The sequence below is a fragment of the Capricornis sumatraensis genome, chromosome 6 (genome assembly GCF_032405125.1).
Source record: "Capricornis sumatraensis isolate serow.1 chromosome 6, serow.2, whole genome shotgun sequence".
Taxonomy (NCBI): domain Eukaryota; kingdom Metazoa; phylum Chordata; class Mammalia; order Artiodactyla; family Bovidae; genus Capricornis; species Capricornis sumatraensis.
Window position 1 is genome coordinate 110,631,999 of NC_091074.1, and position 23,061 is coordinate 110,655,059.

General features: G+C 39.5%; 1 protein-coding gene across 1 annotated transcript in view; it reads left to right on the forward strand.

The window, feature by feature from the left end:
* Positions 1-23,061, forward strand: part of HSDL2 (hydroxysteroid dehydrogenase like 2) — a 64,711-nt gene that overhangs the window by 1,949 nt on the left and 39,701 nt on the right. The window contains exons 2-3 of the mRNA XM_068974038.1: positions 19,020-19,183; positions 20,297-20,395. Coding sequence (XP_068830139.1) covers positions 19,020-19,183; positions 20,297-20,395 — 263 coding nt within the window. The remainder of the gene's footprint in view (positions 1-19,019; positions 19,184-20,296; positions 20,396-23,061) is intronic.

Genomic DNA, 23,061 nt, shown 5'->3' on the forward strand with positions numbered 1-23,061 from the left:
TTCCTCACACTGGCTCCCGGCATCTCACCCTTTTTAATTTAATTAATTAATTATTTATTTTTTAAATCAGGTGCAGTTCGGTCGCGAGATTCCGAATATTCTGCCGAAGAATCTAGACAATACAGGGAAGAATGATTACAAGGAGCAAGATTATAAACAATAGACAGAATAGTCTTTCCAGAAATGAAATTTGAGAAAGTGTGGAAAAAGTCATTGGCTTCTCCTGCAGTGGTAAAATCTAATCGGGAGTGTTCCAAGGTCTGAATCTGATTATGAAGTTTCCCTAAGTCTAAACTAATATCTGAGCTGTTCCAAAACACCTAAAACTTGATTTTTTAACATATTGGGCATTTACACTTGTTGAGTCAATGATTGCTGCCATACAATTGTTGTAACACAGCAAGAACATAGTTATCATATCAATAAGTTGTTACAGTTACAGGACATCTTTAAAACCACAAAAGAGCAGACATTATTTTGAGGAGTTAAACAAGATGAAAGCATCCATGGTTCACAAGTCAATACATTAGGTACGTTAAGTTTTCTGGAATCATTGGTGAAAAGAAAAACATAAGGAGAGGATAGACAAGCCAAAATAGAGTAAATAGAGTCATTTTCTGGTTGGAGTTTGTGCTGCAGCAGCTGTTAGTCCCGCCCGGATCTTGATGTTTATTTTGCCTCTCCTGCTGGAGGGAGCTGTTACGGGGCTGCGAGTGCGGTGCACTGGGTTCTGTCAGTCAGGCTGGCCCCGCCCGCAGCTTTTGGTGCGCGGCTGTTTCCGCGGCGGTGGCGGCAGAGAAATTCCCTTTTTCTTTTGTGTCGAATCAGTCTGTCCGGGATCCAAATTGACGAATCTGCACCCTGTGGAAAAAATATAAACACTTCCTCGACCGGCAGTTAATTTTGGGTCGGGATCTTTTGTCATCTGGAGGAGATCTTTTCACTTTACTAATGGCTTTTTATTTTACTGTTTTAGACAAATCAGCATTTAATTTATTACAGAAAGAGCATGTTGTAAAATCTGATGGGGGAAAACTATACTTAAATTCTCCTTTTTTAATTTTTGAATTAACAAAGCACGTGAGGGTAAATGATGCAAGATTTGACCACAATAATTTTTTATAGCAATCTGCCAATCATCATCAAACATTTGAAAAGCATCAAGTTGTTTTCTGTTATATGGAATTACAATTTTTGATGGCTCTTTACTAAACAATTTAATAAATCAGTATACTTGAATTAATCTTTTTAATTAATATGTCAGTAATTTTTCTTTAGGCAGAGGCCGTTGTTCCACCCAATCCTTTTGATGGATCATAGCCCATCTGCAACATCTGAGAGGTCACTTTATCATCAGGGCTAAAAAGTAACACTCCCATTTGAGATAGCACGTCCCTCCCCCACAGGGTAAGGGGGAGCGAAGGAACAACATAAGGTTGGAAAGTTCCACAGGTATCCTCAAATTGCCAATCTAAAATTTTTGCAATTTTAACTATTATGGGGGCTTGAGGGTAAATAAAACAAAATTTGACTCCTGAAATCTATCAGAGCAACTTGCCAAATCATCACTATTTTTGTAAAAGAATTGCAGTTGATCCTTATTGAATGGAATTATTATATTTGCTACCTCTTATCCAAAAAGTTCCACACTTTTTTTTTTTCTTTTTAAAATTAATTGTGCCCCCAAGTTGGGATAAGATAAAACTATTTTTCTTGGGGTCATTGGTAGATGGAACCAATGGGCCTTCTTGTCACAAGCATCCTGTAGGTATTTATTTTGTGGCAAGAATAATTTCATCTCCTCTTTTGGTAATATTAATCTTAATTAACTGATCATTTAAAGCCTCATTTACTTTAACAAAAGCCAACTCTGTCTCATTAGTCAACCTTTTCTTAGAACTGGGATTAGGATTGTTTTTTTAAGCAATCAAACAAAAGGCTTTAAATCTACAGAAGTCAGTTTTAAATGTGGGCATATCCAATTAATATCACCTAATAATTTCTGGAAATCATTTAAAGTTAGTAAACAATCTCTCAGTAGCTTTAAACGGACATTATCAGTTTAAAAACTTTTGGCAGACCTAAATATAAGAAGCAAGAAAAGAGGTGTTACACAATGTCTTTATAAGCTTTTCCAATGATCTTTTTATAAATCAAATCTGGTCTATAGCCTTTTAGATGACAAGTAACCATTTAATCTTTGCTTGAATACTTTCAGCAACGGGGAGCTCACTACTTACCAAGGTTTTAAACTGTCTCTCACCTCTTTTTCTACAGCATTTCCATCCTGCATACCGCTTTTTCTAATCCCACCAACTCCTTTTTAGTAGTATGTGTTGGCCAGGAGCTGGACTAGTCTCTCAGCAATGTAAGAAACGTCTTGTCTATTGTTTAAGAGCCATGACATTTTATATCCTTGAATTAAAAAATCTTTTAAAGGCCTAGAAGCTGCAATATTTTGCACCCAAAAGGCTAGATCTAGATCCTCTGGGGCTTTTTTTTTTTCTGGTTAAAGTAAAAACAAAAGCTGTGCTATTTTTTTATGTTTTATTAATTGCAGTTTTAGCAGGTGGCGAGATCAAAACTTCAAATTTTCCAGTATAATCAGAATTTACTACACAAGACACTACCAAAATTTTTTGAAAAGAAAGCAAGCTATGCCCCAGCACAAGTCTTACAATGTCCTCAGGCAGGCGACTAGCCACTCCCATTGGAATCTGAGTCGGGAGTTAATATTATTGAGGTGGTGGAACTGAGGTCTAGGCCTGAGCTACCTGGGGTTGTTTGGTACGGCTTGTTGTCTCTGTTTAGCAGAACATTTTGGCAAAAAATGTTCTATTTGGCCTCAAGAGAAACATTTTGCATTTGTAAAATCCTTTTTATTACGAATATTTTTGTTTCTTTTTTTCTGTTTTTCTTCCTTTTTTTTTTTTTTTTTTTGGGTGAGGCCCCTCCTGAGGGGATTTTATGCAAGGAGCAAGCTCTGTTTTAAAAGCTCTTTTGCTCAAAAATATTGTCACTATCGTTTTTTAAACTTAAGCAATGTTCTGGGAGGCTTTGGATATAAAGTGGGGAGTTTTTAAGCCCTGGGGAGGCGCAAGCAGAGGTTGCAGTGGTCCCCTTAAATAAGATAACTTTTTTTTTTTTTTTAAGGTTTGGTTTGTGTAGAGGGGGAGGGGGCTCTCCAGGGCGCTCGGCCGCTGCGTCCTGTAAGCACCCTCGTTCCTCGGGAGGAAGAGTACAGTCTGTCTCCTTTTGTTTGCCAATGGCAGAAAATATGATCTGCGTAGAAGGTGGAGACCCACTACCATTCACCGCTATAGCCTCTCCCATAGGCTATCTAACAGCCTCATGACAGGGGTCCAGAACATTTGTAATCATATTTTACAGAGCAAAAGCATTTACAGGCCCATGCAAAGTATAGTAAGTTTTTAGCTGTTTTCCTAGCTTCACCCAAGTATCTAAAATCCCTTTTTTGGAAACCAAGGACATTGCTCTTGTAACACTAGCCTTTTTATCTTTAATTTGTCTTTTGTTTAACAGTTATAAAATTACTTGTATAAAGAGGTGTCGTTGTTTTGAGTCATTGTTACCCGTGTCAGAAAATTAAGAGTTATAGAAAAGTCTGCCTTGACAAAAAGGTTTTACCTTAGCCAAGGGGGGTTTTGTTTTTAACCCTAAGATAGCAGGTTTCTTTCAACCTCTAGAGCACCGGGTTTCTCTTAAACCCTTGAACACTTCCCACTCCTCCTCACCCTGTCTATCCTACAGGGGGGTCCGCGGCACCCTGAGTGGGGTCCTAGCCTTCCCGAACACTCAACACTGGGGGAGTACCCGAAAGTACTCCGGGGGGAGTGATTAAGTCACTCCGGGGGGGAGCAACAGAGAGTGCTCCGGGGGGAGCAAAAGAGAATGCTCCGGGGGGAGCTACAGAGAGTGCTCCGGGGGGAGCTTTTGCTCCGAGGAACCTACCTTCGAATAGCCTGTTCCGGGCGCCACTTGCCGGGGTCCAGCCCCGGTGGATCCAGGGAATTCGAAGGGTGGATGGCATTGGCGTGGAAAGACTTGTTTATTTATTAATATAAGATTAGATTAAGAAACTATAGTGCAGTAGGAAGATTAAGTGGAGAAAGAGGGCTGAATACCTTGGTTTACACGGAAGACCAATAAAATTCCAGACAAGGAATTTGCACCATCTACGTTGGGCCACCGGTGCCCGCTTGAATATCTAAGGGTGCCTCGCCTTAAGCTCCCTTTCTCGCGGATCTTAATAACCAGGGCAAATAAGTAGACCTGGCGAGCCTCCGCGCCCCAGATGGAAATTCAGCCTGAAATTAAAGTAAAGAGCAGAGGGAAGAAAAGGGAGAGAAAAAGAGAGAGAGAGAGACACGGGGGGAGCCAGATTTCCGAGAAACCAGGCCGAGACTAGTCCGAGAAACTGGTCTGAGAATCTGGTCCGAGAATCTGGTCCCGTCCTTGTTCAGAAGGCCTTTTATACTTTTGATAAAACATGGAGATCAATGGGTAACACAAAGTTATGCAGCGTTAGCAGTCCAGACTCTTATCAAAACCAGGCTTTTTTCTCTGCATACCTAATTGTATACACAAGTCTTAGGTAATTTACATCATCTTCTAGCCAAAAGGGCCAGTTAACATTTTACAGCCTTTTTTCTGATAAGGGTTTGTCAACCACAAGACTTATTTGTGTTGATCTTCCCAAGGTCTGGTGCCACTCTCAGAAAGCACTAAATAAAGTTACATTCTTACACAGCAAGGATACAGCAACTTATAACAAGTAGAGGGAGTACAGTGATTTACAGCAGAAGAGAAGCAATTAACTCAAAAGTCTAGTGTTGCTAACATCAAAACTACTATGTATCTTTTTCTACATCCTGCTTACATTAACATCCTTCCAGGTGCCTAAAAGATAAAGAATAAGGAGGTCTGGCAGCAATCCTTGAGTCAACAGTGAAAACCCTCTACCAATATAATTTTTAACTCTTTAGAAAAGGCTCTGTATCTTTAAGATGCTTTTAAGCTTTGTGCCTCCCGCGGTTGGGGGGCTGTAAGCAATTCACAAGCTGGAAGAGGTCTAGGGAACCTGTTAGGCAGGCTAGAGAGCTATCAGAGGGGTTTAACTGAAACATCCCTTTCAAATGCAGAAGACTAAAACCCTGAATTGACTTTTTCCCAGAGAATACCAGAAAAGCAGAAAAGCAGAGCACAAAAGCCGGCAGATTTTTGTTGGGGTACATGCTTAGGAATTTCCAGAGGGGTCCCTGAAGTCTGAGCACGCCTTGCGTATGTCAGCTTCCTCACACTGGCTCCCAGCAGTTTGCCATCGTCACTATTTTTAAGTGTACAGTTAAGTAGTGTTAAATATGTTTGCACTGTTGTGCAACCAGTTTCCAGAACTTTTTCAACTTGAGAAGCCTTATTTAACCTACCCCCATCATTGGATACCAGATCATTTCTAGTTTTTTGTTACTCCATCTTTGCTGCCATGATTATCCTTGTATTCACCTGTTTTTCACGTATTTGAGTGTATCCACATAATAAATTCCTGGCAATGAAGCTGCTGGATCAAAGAGTGTAAGCATTTCAAGTTTGACAGTTAATACCAAAAGCCCTCCGACGAGGTTGCACACTGAAAAGAATTAATGCGATTTCCTAACCCAGCACGTTGGTAAACAGCAAAATGTCTGATAATAAAAATACCTGTTTTGATAATAAAAATCTAACTAGAGAAAAAAATGGCATCTCATTATAGTTAAAATCTGCACCAAAGAGTGAGGAAGCAGATCTTTTTATATGTTTAAAGCAGCAGTTCTTGTTGAGGAGTAATTTTGATTCCCATAAGACATTAGGCAATATCTGGGAACCCATTTTATTGTCACAATTGAGTGGAGTGCTACTGGCATCTAATGGGAGGGTCCAGGGATGCTGGCAAACATCTTATAAGGCACAGGAGAGCCCGCTACAGTAAAGAATTATCTTGTCTAAAATGTCAATAGTGTAGAGATTGAGAAATCCTGGTTTAAAACCATCTGTGTATCTTTTCCTTTGCCTGGCTTACACAGTTAGGCTTTTGATTGATCTCTGAGACCTCTCTACTGAAAAGTAATTTGTTCTATATCATACATGTTAGAAATTTTTTCTCAGTGTTTTTCATTGCATCTTGAGTTTGACTATCCTATATGTTTATCATGCAGAACCATGTGGTTTTATTGAATCAGAGTTATCAGTGATAATCAAGTTATCTTTTAAGACTTTTGTGTTTTTTGTGACAAAGCTATAAAAAGCCATCTTAAACAAAGATTTTTTTTTTTTAATTTGTAAGTATTCTTCTGGAATTTTTATGGGCTTCCCCCCCCACCCCGACTCATTTTGGTTCAGATGGCTGGCTGTACAGTTGTTCCAGCACCATTGACTGACTAGTTATTTTTTCTTTCTGTCAGAAATTCCACCGCTGAATTCTTGTATGCATAGGGATCTTTTTTATTCTATTACTTTGGTCTATCTGTTTGTGTACCAGTGCTAAATTATGTTAATTACCCTAATTTTATAGAGTGTTTTAGTATTTCAGAAGGCTTAGTTCCTGCCTCATCTGGATTCTTTTTTTCAGAATTTTCTTTGTTACTTTCAGATGTTTATTTTGCTAAATGAACTTTAACTTGTATAGTGTTTTTCTGAAGTGATTGCTTTTTTTCTTTAAATACTTAAAGATTCATCACATTTACCATGATTTTGAGGTACTAGGGAATTTTGGTAAATTGTAGTGCTAACTCTGCATTAGCAAGTTTTAGTCATCTACCAGTAGTAATGAGGAATTTGGAATCTCTCTGCTTTCTCACCTTCTATACTCTGGTTCTGATGCTTCAGAAATGGAGGTATAGAGCAGGTGGTTTTCAGGTTAAGAGGAAAGCGAACTTTGCCCCTGTTTCTGCCAGTGCCTGAGACCTTGAGCATGAAAATGCCCTTCATCCTACTGAGAGTTGATCCAAGTGGACCAAAGGCAAAGGAGTAGAGCTTTTTTTTTTTTCTTCAATTTATTTTATTAAAGTATAGTTAATTTACAATGTTGTGTTAATTCCTGCTGTATGGCAGAGTGAGTCAATTATACATATATATGTACACACACACTAACATATAGTTGCTCAGTTGTGTCCGACTCTTTGCAACTCTATGGACTGTAGCCCACCAGGCTCCTCTGTCCATGGAATTCGCCAGGCAACCATTCCTTTCTCCAGGGGATCTTCCCAACCCAGGGATAGAACCCAAGTATCCTGCATTGTAGACAGATTCTTTACCATTTGAGCCACCAGGGAAACCCACAAACATATATATGTATATCTATAAACTGATGGCTTATGGTGAACGATGTCGGATTCGTCATCTCCGAAGAAGGTTAGCTTTGGGACCAGGGACCAGGCTTGATCACTCAAGAGCTTTTGTGTAGCGGAGTTTTATTAAAGTAAGAAAAGAGACAGAGAAGGCTTCTGACATAGACATCAGAAGGGGTCGGAGAATGCCTCCCCTTGCTAGTGTTAGCAAGGGAGTTATATACTTTTTAAATTAGTTATTACAGTAAATCAAAAGAATGTCTCAAGGTTGTAAAATTTTTACCAGGCCCACTCCCACAATTTACATTTTAGGATAATGGATTAGAATTTAACAATAGAAAGATCCTACGAGACCCACTCTCATAATATACATTCTGAAATATCAGGGTTAATCAGAAGGTTTTCAGGAAGGAGAAACTGTCCTCAAGCAGGATACTTTGTTGTTGTATAATCCCTAGTACAAAGTTCGGAGAAGGCAATGGCACCCCACTCCAGTACTCTTGCCTGGAAAATCCCATGGACGGAGGGCCTGGTGGGCCACAGTCCATGGGGTTGCTAAGAGTCAGACACAACTGGGAGACTTCACTTTCACTTTTCACTTTCATGCACTGGAGAAGGAAATGGCAGCCCACTGCAGTGTTCTTGCCTGGAGAATCCCAGGGACGGGGGAGCCTGGTGGGCTGCCGTCTACGGGGTCACAGAGTCAGACATGACTGAAGTGACTTAGCAGCAGCAGCAGTACAAAGTTGAAACTGAGTTGTTTGTTGTGTTATCATCGGTTCTGGGCTAAAAAATTAAAAAAAAACAACATTTTATGTGATTAAGACTAAGAAATGTACAGAAAAAAAAAGTTTGTCCTTTCCTCCTCCTCGAGAACCCCAGACCCCTCTCTCCTCGGGGACCCCCGGACTTCTTATCAACCTGCCTAGGAATTGACTCTCTCTAAACCATAATGGAAAAGGATATTGAGTATAATTCCCTGTGCTACACAGTAGGACCTTGTTGTTTATCTTTCCTATATGTAATAGTTTGTATCTGCTGTGGATAGGGCTTTTTAAAGCAATAATTGGGACATTTTCATCTAAATACTTACATTTAAAAATTATTTTAACACTATGTATACTACCTTTTGTATAAAAAGGAAGGGAAAGTTATACACACACAGGATATGTTTTATATATTTATGTGTGTCTGCATATTTTAAAAAATATATAATAAGGGTAAGTGGAAATTAAGGAATCTGTAGGCAAAGGATTGAACTTCTTTAAATATACACATTTATAAGGTTTTGACTTTTTTATTGGCCACACAGTGCAGCTTGTGTGATCTTAGTTCCCCCAACCAGGGATTGAACCCAGGCTCTTGGCAGTGAAAGCACAGGAGTCCTAAGCACTGGACCACCAGGGAATTTCCAGATTTGACTTTTAAATAAAGTACAGGTTTTGTAGTGATAAACTAAAGTGGACTGTCATCATAAACAGAGGACCTTAACTGTATGTCAAGCTTTTCACATAAATATACATAGAAAAATAATTCAAATAATTTTAACATAGTAATTTGTATACCTTTAGAGACATCTGCTCTAAGGACAAGAGAGTACAAAGAAATCTTGAACTTTACTTGGTAGATTTATTATTGATAGTCGTATTAGTGTAGTAGTTTGAATACTGTTGCATCTTACAGTATTAATAAATATTAATAAAATTAATAAATATTAATATGTCATCTCTTGTTGGTCTGATTCTTTAGCAGAAGAACCAGTGATCCTTACCCTCCCCTCTGCCATGAGTAAGAGTGTCTGGGGTCTTTTTCTCTTCTCTAACCTGTCTTTCCTTGATAGCTCAGTTAGTAAAGAATCCACCTACAACACAGGTTCAATTCCTGGGTCAGGAAGATCTGCTGGAGAAAGCATAGGCTACCCATTCCAGTATTCTTGGGCTTCCACTGTGGCTCAGCTGATAAAGAATCTGCCTGCAATGCAAGAGACCTGGATTCAATCCCTGGACTGGGAAGATTTCCCTTGGAGAAGGGAAGGGAAAGGCTACCCACTCCAGTATTCTGGCCTGGAGAATTCCATGGACTGTATAATCCTCGGGGTAGCAAAAAGTTGGACACAACTGAGTGACTTTCACTTTACAACCTGTCTTATGGAGTTCTTGTCCTTTTTCTGTTAGAAAGCCATGTCTTTGTTAGAATCCCATTCTTGTCACAAAAACTATTAAGACGTGGAATTTGTATTTATCATGTTTAACATAGACAGTTTAAAGGTGTATATAACTTACCAGTGTCTGAAGTAAATAAAATTTTATCATTCCCACAAACAATACATGGACCTAAAAAAGTTGAACTTCAGTCATTCCAGTTTTAACTTTTGTTAGTGTAACAATTTATTTTAATTCTATTTTAACCTCCAAATGTTATTATTTATTATATCATTTATATTATTACTAATTAGCAGTATAAAAACTTTTTTTCCATTTCTGTACTTAATTATCTTTGGCTTTTATTCCTTCCTGTACCTCTGACCTTCCATCTGGAAACTTTTTTTTTTCTTTAGTAAATAAGGCAGGAGAAAGAAAGAAAAAATATTTGGCTTGAAATGAAAGAAATAATGCTGTCATTATTTGCAGATGATGTGATTATCTAACTGGAAAACCCAAATAATGTATAACTAAATTACTAGATTCAATAAGAGTCTGATACACTGTCAGGATACAAAAGTCAATGAGAAAAATTAGATTTCTGCACACAAACAAAAGGGCTTCCCGGGTGGCGCTAGTGGTAAAGAAGTAAGAGACTCCGGTTCCATCCCTGAGTCAGGAAGATCCCCTGGAGGAGAGTAGGCAACCCACTCCAGGTGTTCTTGCCTGGAGAATCACATGGACAGAGGAGCCTGGTGGGCTGCAGTCCATGGGGTTGCAAAGAGCAGGACACAACTGAAGCAACTTAGCATGCACTCACGCGCACGAGTAAAAGTCAGCAAGTACAGTACAATGGCTATAAAAATGAGAATTTCAAAATCCAGAATATGGGTTGTTCTACAGACCTATATTCTTCAGCAAATAAATGGCATAAAGAAAATCCACAATCTGTTATAGATTATAAGAGACTTGTAAGATGTACAGGCATACCTCATTTTATTTGTGCTATACCTTTATTGCCCTTTGCAGATATTTTGTGTTTTACAAACTGAAAGTTTGTGGGAACCTTGCTTTGTCAGATGGTGGTTAGCATTTTTTAGCAATAAAATAGTTTCAAATTAAAATATGTACATTTTTTTTAGGCACAGTACTGTAGCATATTTAAAAGACCGCAGTGTAAACGTAACTGTTTTATATACTGGGAAACCAACGTTTGTGTGACTCACTTTATTTCAGTATTCACTTTATTGTGGTGGTCTGGAATTGAACCTGCAGTCTCTCAAGGTGTGTCTGTAACAAATTAATGCAGTGTGAAGTCCTTACAGGATCCTGATTTGATCAAACCAACTGTAAGAAGATATTTTTGAGATAGTTGTGAAACTTTGCATAAGGATAGGTACTAGTTGATTTTGAGGAATTACTGTTACTTTTCTTAGTTGTGATAATGACAATGTTATATAAAAGTTGGAGGTACATACTGAAGCGTTTGTAAGTGAAATTAAATAACTTCTGAGGTTTGCTTTCTGATAATTATTTTCAAAATTGTGATTGTTGTTGAATTGTTAAATAAACATGGATACTTATCACAGTATTTTCTGTATTTTTGAAAATATTTGAAAATTCTATAATAATTAAAAAATGGTCTTTAAGTAACTTTGCACTGATTGCAAGGGAAACTAGAGTAATTAAATAGTGGGAAAATCTGATAACACCATGATTGGATGGTCAGAATATTACCTTTGATTACAGAGGGACATCCTGTGGTTCCAGGTGTGAAACAGAGAGTAATACCATGTTCATGGACTGGAGCACTCAATGTCTTAAAGATGGTGGTTCTTCTCACATTGCTGTGCTACGTGCTTAGTTGCTCAGTTGTGTCTATTTGTGACCCCATGGACTGTAGCCCTCCAGGCTCCTCTGTCCATTGAATTCTATCAAAACCCCAACTGATTTTGCTTATGCAATTAAATAAGCTAATTTCTAATATGTGGAAAAGCAAAGATCCAAGTATAGCCAAGAAAGCTGTTAAGATAGTGCAATCCATTTAACCGAATTAAATAGAAGGGAGAGCCTAGAGATAGATGTTTATTTCTGGAGGCTCAGTCTATGACAAAGCTGGCATTCAAGATCTGTGGGAAAGATAGGCTTTTCAGACTGGAACTGTTGGTTGTCCATATGGGGGAAAATGTAGTTCATTGGTCGGTATATGCCCTGGGGAAACTCTTGTACGTGTGACTGGAAGAAGTGTACAAGATTCTTTTAGCACCATTGTTCATAATAGAAAAAAAAAAAAAAAAAACCCTGGAAACCCTCCTCAAGGTCCATAAACAGTAGAATGAATAAATACCTTATAGTATCAGTTCAGTTCAGTTCAGTCACTCAGTCGTGTCTGACTCTTTGCGATCCCATGGATATGCTCATATGCAAAATATTGTATATTAAATAAAGTAAGTGTAACTATTTAGACCAGTATGGAGAAGTCTCCAAACCATGTTTTGTGAAAGAAGCAAACTATGTAATGACATATACTGTATGAAGGGCTTCCCTGGTAGCTCAGCTAGTAAAGAATCCACTTGCAATGCAGAAAACCCTGGTTCAATTTCTGGGTCAGGAAGATGCCCTGGAAGATACCCACTCCAGTGTTCTTGGGCTTCCCTGGTGGCTCCCTTGATCCCTCCCTGGTAAAGAATCCACCTGCCAATGCAGGAGATGTAGGTTCCATCCCTGGGTAGGGAAGATCCCCTGGAGTAGAAAATGACAACCCACTCCAGTATTCTTGCCTGGAAAACCCCATGGACTGAGGAGTCTGGTGCACTGAAGTCTATGGGGACACAAAAGAGTCAGATATGACTTAGCAACTAAAACAACAAACAGCAACAAGAATGCAATTCTTTTTTGAGTGGCTTCAAATGGAAATTTATTTTTTTGAGTTCTGAAGACTTGAAGTCTGAAGTCCAGGTGTTAGCAGTGCCCTAGCAATGTCAGTATTCCCTCTGAAATAATGAGTAGAACCCTTGCCTCTCCCTAGCTCTGGTGATCACCGGCAGTCCTTGGCGTTCTTAGTTGGCAGCTGCTTTACTCCACTCTCCACCTCTGTCATCACGTGGCGTCCTCCCTGTGTGTCTGTCTTTATGTCGTCTTTCCTCCTCTTATGAAGGCACAGTCATACTGAATTAAGGATCCACCCTACTCTCAGACGGTAAAGTGTCTGCCCGCAATGAAGGAGACCCGGGTTCCATCCCTGGGTCGGGAAGATCCCCTGGAGAAGGAAATGGCAACCCACTCCGGTACTCTTGCCTAGAAAATTCCATTGGTGGAGGAGCCTGGTGGGCTACAGTCCATGGGGCCGCAAAGAGTTGGACAGAACTGAGCGACTTCACTTTCTTTTCTTTTCTTTCTACTCCTGTATGACCTCAGTGTAACTAATTACATCTGCAGCAACCCTGTTTCCAAATAAGGTCTCATTTGGGAACGCGGGAAGTTAGGACTTCAAAATACCCTAACACTTTGGTTGATAAAATTCAATCTATGACAGGGAGGTACAATTGTATTTTGGTGAATACAGTTCAGTTTGTAATAGGGAAATAGCGTTTGCTGAATTGGGGTTCCAAATCGATCATACGTGTTCATACACATATGTGTTGATCTGTGAAAACTGTTCTTAGCTCCCGCACTGTACACAAACAGATGGAGGGTCGGATTTGGCCCCTGGCTTAGACATAGATAAGTAGGTATTAGGAATAATTTTTTAAAAAAAGGCAAGGAAATTAGTAATAATATTTAAAATAGTTGTTACTTTGTGGGTTGGAAGGAAGAAGAAGAATAGAGAGGAGTAGACAGGTGGCTTCTAGTGTATTGATAATATTCTATTTCTTGGTATGCATTTTATTTTGATCTTTAAGTTTTATACATTATTTATATATATTTTTTGTATTTTTGTTTTTTTTTTTTTTTTTACTAAAAATAGTAAAAAGAGCACTTCTTTATTCCCCTTCTTTCTTATTGAACCATTTATTTCTTACTTTGAAGCCGTTCTCCCACTTTTACCTCTGAACTTGCTTCCAAAGTGTAGTCTTTCTGATCTTGGCAAAAGCATTACATTCTGTTGCTAACAAGCCTGCTTATCTGTTGCCCTTGCCTCTGGCTGCTGCCCCTTTTTCTGTTTGTCATTGTCACTTTGCTGCCCTCTCTTCAGCCTTCTCCTTAAACTTTATACGCCTTTAGAAAGTAAACAAGAAAGTGGGTTTCCTGCTCTGACTTAATACAGGTTTTCTTCTCATCTAACACCTGAATAAGTAGAAAGTTAAAAGTGGGTGGTTGGATATATTATTTAAAAACAAATGGGCATGAAGAACTTTCCTTACATTGGGATCAGAGAATCTTTTGAACAATACCCAGAGTTCTTTGCCAGCTTTCTATGTTTGTTTGTTTAACATCATTCAGTTCAGTTCAGTTCAGTTGCTCAGTCATGTCTGACTCTTTGTGACCCCATGAATCGCAGCACGCCAGGCCTCCCTGTCAATCACCAACTCCCGGAGTTCACTCAGACTCGCGTCCATGGAGTCAGTGATGCCATCCAGCCATCTCATCCTTGGTCGTCCCCTTCTCCTCCTGCCCCCAATCCCTCCCAGCATCACAGTCTTTTCCAATGAGTCAACTCTTCGCATGAGGTGGCCAAAGTACTGGAGTTTCAACTTTAGCATCATTCCTTCCAAAGAAATCCCAGGGCTGATCTCCTTCAGAATGGACTGGTTGGATCTCCTTGCAGTCCAAGGGACTCTTGAGAGTCTTCTCCAACACCACAGTTCAAAAGCGTCAATTCTTCAGCGCTCAGCCTTCTTCACAATCCAACTCTCACATCCATACATGACCACAGGAAAAACCATAGCCTTGACTAGACGGACCTTAGTCGGCAAAGTAATGTTTCTTTAAACATCATTATTGAGATGTAGTTCACGCACCACACAATTTACCCATTTAAAGTATACACTTAAATGGTATAGTCACAGAGTTGTGTACACACCACAGTCAACTTAAAAATATTTTTGTCATCCAAGAAAGAAGCCCCATACCCCTCCTCCTCCAACCCCCAGTCCTAGGCAGCTACTAGTCCTTGTGTGTCTATAGGTTTGCCTCTTCTGGACATTTCATATAAATGGAATGATATATTATGAAGGCCTCTGTGACTGCCTTCTTTCACTGAGCATGTTTTCAAAGTTCATCCATGTGGCACCGATCAGTACTTCATTCCCTTTTATTGCTGAATGTATCCCTTTGTATGTATTGATATATAACACATTTTCAGTTCAGTTCAGTTCAGTCACTCAGTCGTGTTAGACTCTTTGTGACCCCATGGACTGCAGCACTCCAGGCTTCCCTGTCCGTCACCAACTCGCAGAGCTTGCTCAGACTCATGTCCATTGAGTTGGTGATGCCACCCAGCCATCTCATTCTCTGTCATCCCCTTCTCCTCCTCCCTTCAGTCTTTCCCAGCATCAGGGTCTTTTCCAATGAGTCAGTTCTTTGCATCAGGTGGCCAAAGTATTAGAATTTCAGCTTCAGCATTGGTCCTTCCAATGAATATTCAGGATTGACTTCCTTTAGGATGGACTGGCTGGATCTCCTTGCAGTCCAAGGGACTCTCAAGAGTCTTCTCCAACGCCACAGTTCAAAAGCATCAATTCTTCGGCACTCAGCTTTCTTTATGATCCAACTCTCACATCCATACACGACTACTGGAAAAACCATAGCTCTGACTAGACAGACCTTTGTTGGCAGAGTAATATCTCAGTTTCTTAATATGCTAAGTTGGTCATAGTTTTTCTTCCAAGGAGCAAGCATCTTTTAATTTCATGGCTGCAGTCATCATCAGTAATTTTGGAACCCCCCACAATGAAGTCTGTCACTGTTTCCATTGTTTCCCCATCTATCTTCCATAAAGTGATGGGACTGGAAGCTATGATCTTTGTTTTCTGAATGTTGAGTTTTAAGCCAACTTTTTCACTCTCCTCTTTCACTTTCATCAAGAGGCTCTTTAATTCTTCGCTTTTTGCCATAAGGGTGGTGTCATCTGCATATCTGAGGCTATTGATATTTCTCCCAGCATTCTTGATTCCAGCTTGTCCTTCATCCAGCCCAGCATTTCTCATGATGTACTCTGCATATAAGTTAAATAAGCAGGGTGACAATGTACAGCCTTGAGGTACTCCTTTCTCTATTTGGAACCAGTCTGTTGTTCCATGTCTAGTTCTAACTATTGCTTCTTGACCTGCATACAGATTTCTCAGGAGGCAGGTAAGATGGTCTGATATTCCCATCTCTTTAAGAATTTTCCACAATCTGTTGTGATCCACACAGAAAAAAGACTTTGATATAGTCAATAAAGCAGAAGTAGATGTTTTCCTGGAACTCTTGCTTTTTCGATGATCCATCGGATGTTGGCAATTTGATCTCTGGCTCCTCTGCCTTTTCTAAATCCAAGTTGAACATCTGGAATTTCATGGTTCACATACTGTTGAAGCATGGCTTGGAGAATTTTGAGCATTACTTTGCTAGTGTGTGAGATGAGTGCAATTGTGCAGTAGTTTGAACATTCTTTGGCATTGCCTTTCTTTGGGATTAGATTGAAAACTGACCTTTTCCAGTCCTGTGGCCACTGCTGAGTTTTCCAAATTTGCTGGCATATTTAGTGCAGCACTTTCACAGCATCATCTTTTAGGATTTGAAATAGCTCAACTGGGATTCCATCACCTCCAGTAGCTTTGTTTATAGTGATGCTTCCTAAGGCCCACTTGACTTAGCATTCTAAGGTGTCTGGCTCTAGGTCAGTGACCACACCATCGTGGTTATCTGGGTCATGAATATCTTTTTTGTATAATTCTTCTGTGTATTGTTTCCACCTCTTCTTAATAACTTATGCTTCTGTTAGGTCCACACGATTTCTGTCCTTTATTGTGCCCATCTTTGCATGAAATGGTCCCTTGGTATCTCTAAATTTCTTGAAGAGATCTCTGTCTTTCCCATTCTATTGTTTTCCTCTATTTCTTTGCATTGATCACTGCTGCTAAGTCACTTCAGTTGTGTCCGAGTCTGTTCAACTCCATAGATGGCCTCCCACCAGGATGTAATGGTATTCCTGGGATTGTAATCCCATCCCTGGGATTCTCCAGGCAAGAACACTGGAGTGGGTTGCCATTTCCTTCTCCAGTGTATGAAACTGAAAAGTGAAAGTGAAGTTGCTCAGTCATGTCCCACTCTTAGCGACCTCATGGACTGCAGCCTGCCAGGCTCCTCCATCCATGGGATTTTCCAGGCAAGAGTACTGGAGTGGGGTACCATTGGCTTTCTTATCTCTCCTTACTGTTCTTTGGAACTCTGCATTCAGATGGGTATATCTTTCCTTTTCTGCTTTGCCTTTAGAAGGTGAAGGTGAAGTCGCTCAGTCATGTCCGACTCTGCGACCCCGTGGACTGTAGCCCACCAGGCTTCTCCGTCCATGGGATTCTCCAGGCAAGAATACTGGAGTGGGTTACCATTTCCTTCTCCAGGGAATCTTCCAGGGATCCAACCCGGGTCTCCCGCATTGGAGGCAGACGCTTTAACCTCTGAGCCACCAGGGAAGCCTTCAGCTTTGCCTTTAGCTTCTCTTCTTATCTCAGCTATTTGTAAGGCCTCCTCAGACAACCATTTTGCCTTTTTGCATTTCTTTTTCTTGGGGATTGTCTTGATCACTGTACGTGTCACAAACCTGCATCCATAGTTCTTTAGGTACTGTTATCTATCGGATCTAATCCCTTGAATCTATTTGTTACTTGCACTGTATAATCATAAGGAATTTGGTTTAGGTCATACATGATTGGTCTAGTGGTTTTCCCTACTTTCTTCAATTTAAGTCTGAATTTGGCAATAATGAGTTCATGATCTGAGCCACAGTCAGGTCCCAGTCTTGTTTTTGCTGACTATATAAGGTTTTTCCATCTTTGGCTGCAAAGAGTATAATCAATCTGATTTTTGTGTTGACCATATAGTGATGTCCACGTGTAGAGTCTTCTCTTGTGTTGTTAAAGAGGGTGTTTGCTATGAAAAGTGCATTCTCTTGGCAAAACTCTGTTAGCCTTTGCCCCGCTTCATTTTGTACTCCAAGGCCAAATTTGCCTGTTACTCCAGGTATCTCTTGACTGCCTACTTTTGCATTCCAGTCCCCTATAATGAAAAGGACATCCCTTTTGGGTGTTAGTTCTAGAAGGTTTTGTAGGTCTTCATAGAACCAGTCAACCTCAGCTTCTTCAGCATTACTGGTCGGGGCATAGACTTGGATTACTGTGATATTGAATGGTTTGTCTTGCAAATGATCAGAGATCATTCTGTCATTTTTTTGAGATTGCACCCAAGTACTGCATTTCAGACTTTTTTGTTGACTATGATGGCTACTCCATTTCTTCTAAGGGATTCTTTCCTATAGTAGTAGATATAATGGTCATCTGAGTTAAATTTTCCCATTCCAGTCCATTTTAGTTCACTAGTTCCTAAAATGTCCATGTTCGCTCTTGCTGTCCCCTGTTTGACCACTTCCAATTTGCCTTGATTCATGGACCTAACATTCCAGGTTCCTATGCAATATTGCTCTTTACAGCATTGGACCTTGCTTCCATCACCAGTCACATCCACAACTGGGCATCATTTTTACTTTGGCTCCATCCCTTCATTCTCTCTGGAGTTATTTCTCTGCTCTGCTCCAGTAATATATTGGGCACCTACTGACCTGGGGAGTTCATCTTTCAGTGTCATATCTTTTTACCTTTTCATACTGTTCATGGGGTTCTCAAGGCAAGAATGCTGAAGTGGTTTGCCATTCCCTTCTCCAGTAGACCACGTTTTATCAGAACATCTTCTCCACCATGACCCTGCACGGCATGGCTCATAGTTTTATTGAGTTAGACAAGGCTACAGTCCCTATGATCAGCTATATATAACACATTTTACTTTATCCATTCATCAGCTGATGGACAGCTGAGTTGTTTCCACTCTAGCTATTATAAGCAATGAAGAGCATCTGTTAAATAATTATTAGCTTTTATGTAATTCCTTTTAAGTGGTATATATTCATTGCAGAAAACTGAAAAATCCTGAAGAATATAAAGACTATGATAAAATTTATTCATAATCCCACCATTCAAAAGTAAGGTCTTTTTACAAATTTTTCAAAAATAAACTTATAACACTTTTTCTGTGGGGGAAAAACATATATATATATGTTCATGTAGTTCATTAATTCCTCATTTCTTTTTAAGAGTTACTCATTTGAGCAGATTTTGTTTGCAGAAATCATAGCAAATCTGGCCACTGCAGTTATAATAATTTATAGATCATTATACAATGGGAGTAATCAGGTATCAGATGGGGAAGGAGGAGGGTTTAGAGAAAGTTTGATAGAAGAGGAAACATGTTTTGTGAACATGTGCATGAGTTTTCGGTACTGATATCCATAAATAGAAACTTTGAGATTTCTAATAAGGCCACATTTGTTCTGTTGCAGGAAGTTAGCAGGATGTACTGTCTTCATCACAGGTGCAAGCCGCGGCATTGGCAAAGCGATTGCTTTGAAAGCAGCCAAGGATGGAGCAAACATAGTCATTGCTGCGAAGACCGCCCAGGCACACCCCAAACTTCCAGGCACCATCTATACTGCTGCTGAAGAAAGTATGTTCCAATAAATAGAGAATTTGCTGGAAAGTTTAATTATATCTATCTGAAGTCTATCCTAAAAATAATTTTATCTGGTTAAAGAAATATTTTGTCACCTTAGAGCGGTGTTTGGGGATCATTTTCCTCCCTAGCTTTTTTAAGTAATGGGAGCGATTCCTGTTAAAAATCATATCTCATGAGGCCAGTGGTTCTTGGATGAGAGCAAAGAGCAGAGGAGTGGAAGCAGAGGAAAGAATTTAAGAGGTGTATGGTGTGAACAAAAAAACGCTCCGTGTTACCTGGTCTCTGCATAATTTGCAAGTCATTATTTTAATACTTTCAGATCACAAACAGTTATTTTTAAAAAAATTTGTTTACTTTTAATTGAGGGATAATTGCTTTACAATACTGTGTTGGTTTCTCCCGTACATCATCATGAATCAGCCATAGATATACATATGTGCCCTCCCTCTTGAACCTCCCTTCCATCTCCCACCCCATCCTACCCCTCTAGGTTGTTATCGAGCCCAGGGAACACAAATAGTTACTGAGTGCTTATATTCAAGGCACTGTGCCAGGAGTGAGGGCCTCAGCTTCAGCTGATATGCTAGTTTTGTTAGCTATGTTAATAGTGCTGTGGTTATATAAAGGGAATACATATGAAGCAATTATGAATGAAATGATGCCTGGGATTTGTTTTGAAATATACCAGCAAAAAACGAAACAGAATTGGTAGTAGATAAATTTACTGCAAAACATTATCAATCATTGAAGACAGTTGATGGATTCATGATAGTTCATTATACCATTCTTTATTTTTGTACATTTTTAGGAATTTTCCATAGTAAACATCTTTTAAATTACCTTCCCCCCTTATTTCTTTTTAATAGCATTTTTTTAAATTGCCCTCGTTTTGTTTGTTTTTTAAATAGAGTTGACCTGGCTAGTCTGTAGATGGCTATGAATTCAATCTGTCCTACAGTAGGACAGAGTTGCTAGTAGTTGGAAGACATAGTTGTTTATATTGATTTTCTGAAAATGGGGTACTTTTTCGTTTTGACTCATATCAGAGGTTTGGTGTTGATGAAAGTTTAAATATTTGAATGCATCTTTATTTATCCTTTGTAGTCAAAGCAGCTGGAGGAAAGGCCTTGCCATGTATTGTTGATGTAAGAGATGAAGAGCAAATCAGCAGTGCTGTGGAGAAGGCAGTGGAAAAATTTGGAGGTAGTGCCTTCATTCTGAGATAATTATTGAATATTGGTAAAGTATTGGTATAACTATTGTTTTAATTTTTAACTTTCTTTTGATATTTTTACTCTCTAAGTCTTCAGAGTATAGCCAGAAATAAAATATTTGTTCCTACAGAAGCATAGCTTAAAACCATCTGATGAGTAATTGAATAATTGTTTAAAATTATTTTTAATATAACCAATCTCTCATCCAAGGTAGAGTTAAGACCTTGACCATAACATATGCACCAGGACCCATCCACTTGTCTTCATGTAACCCATCATTTGGTGACTTTTTAATATTTATTGAGTAAAGTGCAGATTACCTATTGGCTTTCAAGATATTTTGCATTCTGATGTTAACAGACTTGTTTTGACTCCATCTTCTTTCTATATGCCTGTGTAAACTCCCTAATCCAGCCAAAACAGTTTGCTTCCATTTCCTTACCTTGATTTTTTTTTTTGCCTCTTCACCTTTTCTCTTCCTATTCCTCAAACTCTTCCAGTGCCCACTCCTCCTCCTCCGACCCTTCCTGAAGTGTTCCCTTCTTTGCTTTTGAAATTTTTGTGCTTAAATCTCATCTACTTCACGAAGCCAGTTTCCCGACTATGCCAAGTAATCAGAAATGTACGTTTTTCTTTCTCTGAATTCCTAAAACATTCCTTTGGTCCTCTTCTTGTAAAACTTCAGATCTTAGTGTTTTTTTCTTTTCCTCCAATTAATTCATAATCTTCTAGAAGGCAAGTATCCGGAGTTGACCTAAGACTTTGATGGTATTATAGCATGGAATTTATCTGTGTCCAAATCCTGTCCAAACCATTACCATTCTCTTCTTATAATATTCCAGAGACTCTATGTATATGCAGAGGATATTGGGGAACAAGGTAATGCTTTATTAGCAAATCTCATGCTTATAATCCCCCATGCAGAGTGCTATGTTCTTCTGGACTGGAGCACAAAACTTTGACTCAAATGGGATCTCGTCCTTTAAATTCAAAATATTACCCCTGGCTGGCAACCTTTCCCAAAGTAATGTGAATGCCCCTGAGAGAAGACAAGAGAGAATGCAAAATTACTGGGTGTTTTTTTTTTTCTTCTTCTTCTTCCTCTTAGGGCCCCAAATATGAAGGAAGAAGGAGAAGAAGCCACATTCACATGGGGGACCTTTATCTAAAATGACTTCTACCTACTCAGAAAAGTGACCTAATTAGTTTGAAAGTGAGACTTCTCCCTACTAGGAAAAGTGACCAATTAGTGCCAATTAGGATTTAACCTAATTAGTTTAGCCACTCCTTTTTAGGGAGGAACTAAGGCATAAGGTGGTGCGGGTAGAAGAACAGAGCTTTTCCTTTCTCTGTATGCATCCAGGGTTAGTTCTTTGCATTGATCCACTGGTTCTGCCAGCTGAGAGTGAGTTTACCCTGTCTGGAGACGAGACCACCGGAATTTAGGGGAGGACTGCTACCGCCTTGGTCTGTGCCCTTTCTTGGTCTTAGTTTCTGCCTCTAATTCTGTTAGAGAACATGACTGGTTCAGTTGTTGTCTGGTGTTGTCCCAGAAAACCTCTGAAATGGGTCAAGATGGACATTAATTATAAATACTCAAAGCCATACTAAATAAGCCCAGAATTCACCTCCTTTTTAGCTTCCCATCTTGAATTCTAGCTGTGTTGTCTGATCTGCTTCACCAGAAGGAGTGACACCTTGTGTATTAGTGATGGTAGAGTCTGAAAATATGCACCTGGGTGTCAAAACATGAGGACCTCCCCTTTCCAGGCTGGGGCTCTTGCAGAGTAGCTGGCATCTCACAAGTCTGTTTCTTCTCCTGTTGTTGCCACAGAGAATTGAAAGAGCCAAACTGAAATCTCTTTCTTGGAAGAATTAAAGCCCAGAAATCTCTCCTCTCCAATTTCCTAACTCTGTTTTGTCCCAGCCAAGGAAGTTTCACTCAGATGCATGGATGGTCTCGATTGGTTTAGCCACTATGGCTTAGACTGTCTTCCATTGAACCTGGCATCATTCCTTCAGCGTCTTCAGTGTGCGGTTGATCCAGCTTTGTCTATCACGTGATCTACTTTCCCAGGAACAGACAGAGAAAATGAAAGGGACAAAAGCAAATCTTGTTGTTTGTTTCTTCAGAAGCCAGTTGATCCATATTAATTGATTTAGCATTCATATCCTGGAACTTGGCTGAGTTGGTAGAAATCTTCAGTCAGGAAGATATGCTTTGGACTTCCCTGGTGGTCCAGTGGCTAGGACTTTGCCTTCCAATGCAGGGAGTGCAGGTTCAATCCCTGGTCAGGGAGCTACGGTTCCATATGCCTCGCAGCCACAAAACCTAAATATAATCAAGCGGTATGATAAGGAGTTCAATGAAGACTTTAAAAAGAGAGAAGATATACTCTTCATATCTTTGGGGGAAGAAAATCTGCCAATGTATTTTCCTACCTGTTGTTGAGATGGGCATCTGAAACACTTCTGTTTTCTTGCTAAAGTGCAAATTGATGGTGGAGTTACCTCTCTTTTGGAATCTTCCCTAACATTTCCTTCCCTCCTCCTTAGGATCCACATTGATGTATTTAAAATATTTTGCTTTCCATTTGCCCACGAACTCCTGCTTTTCTGGCATAACGATGCAGAATCTTAATTCTTTGGTGAGCT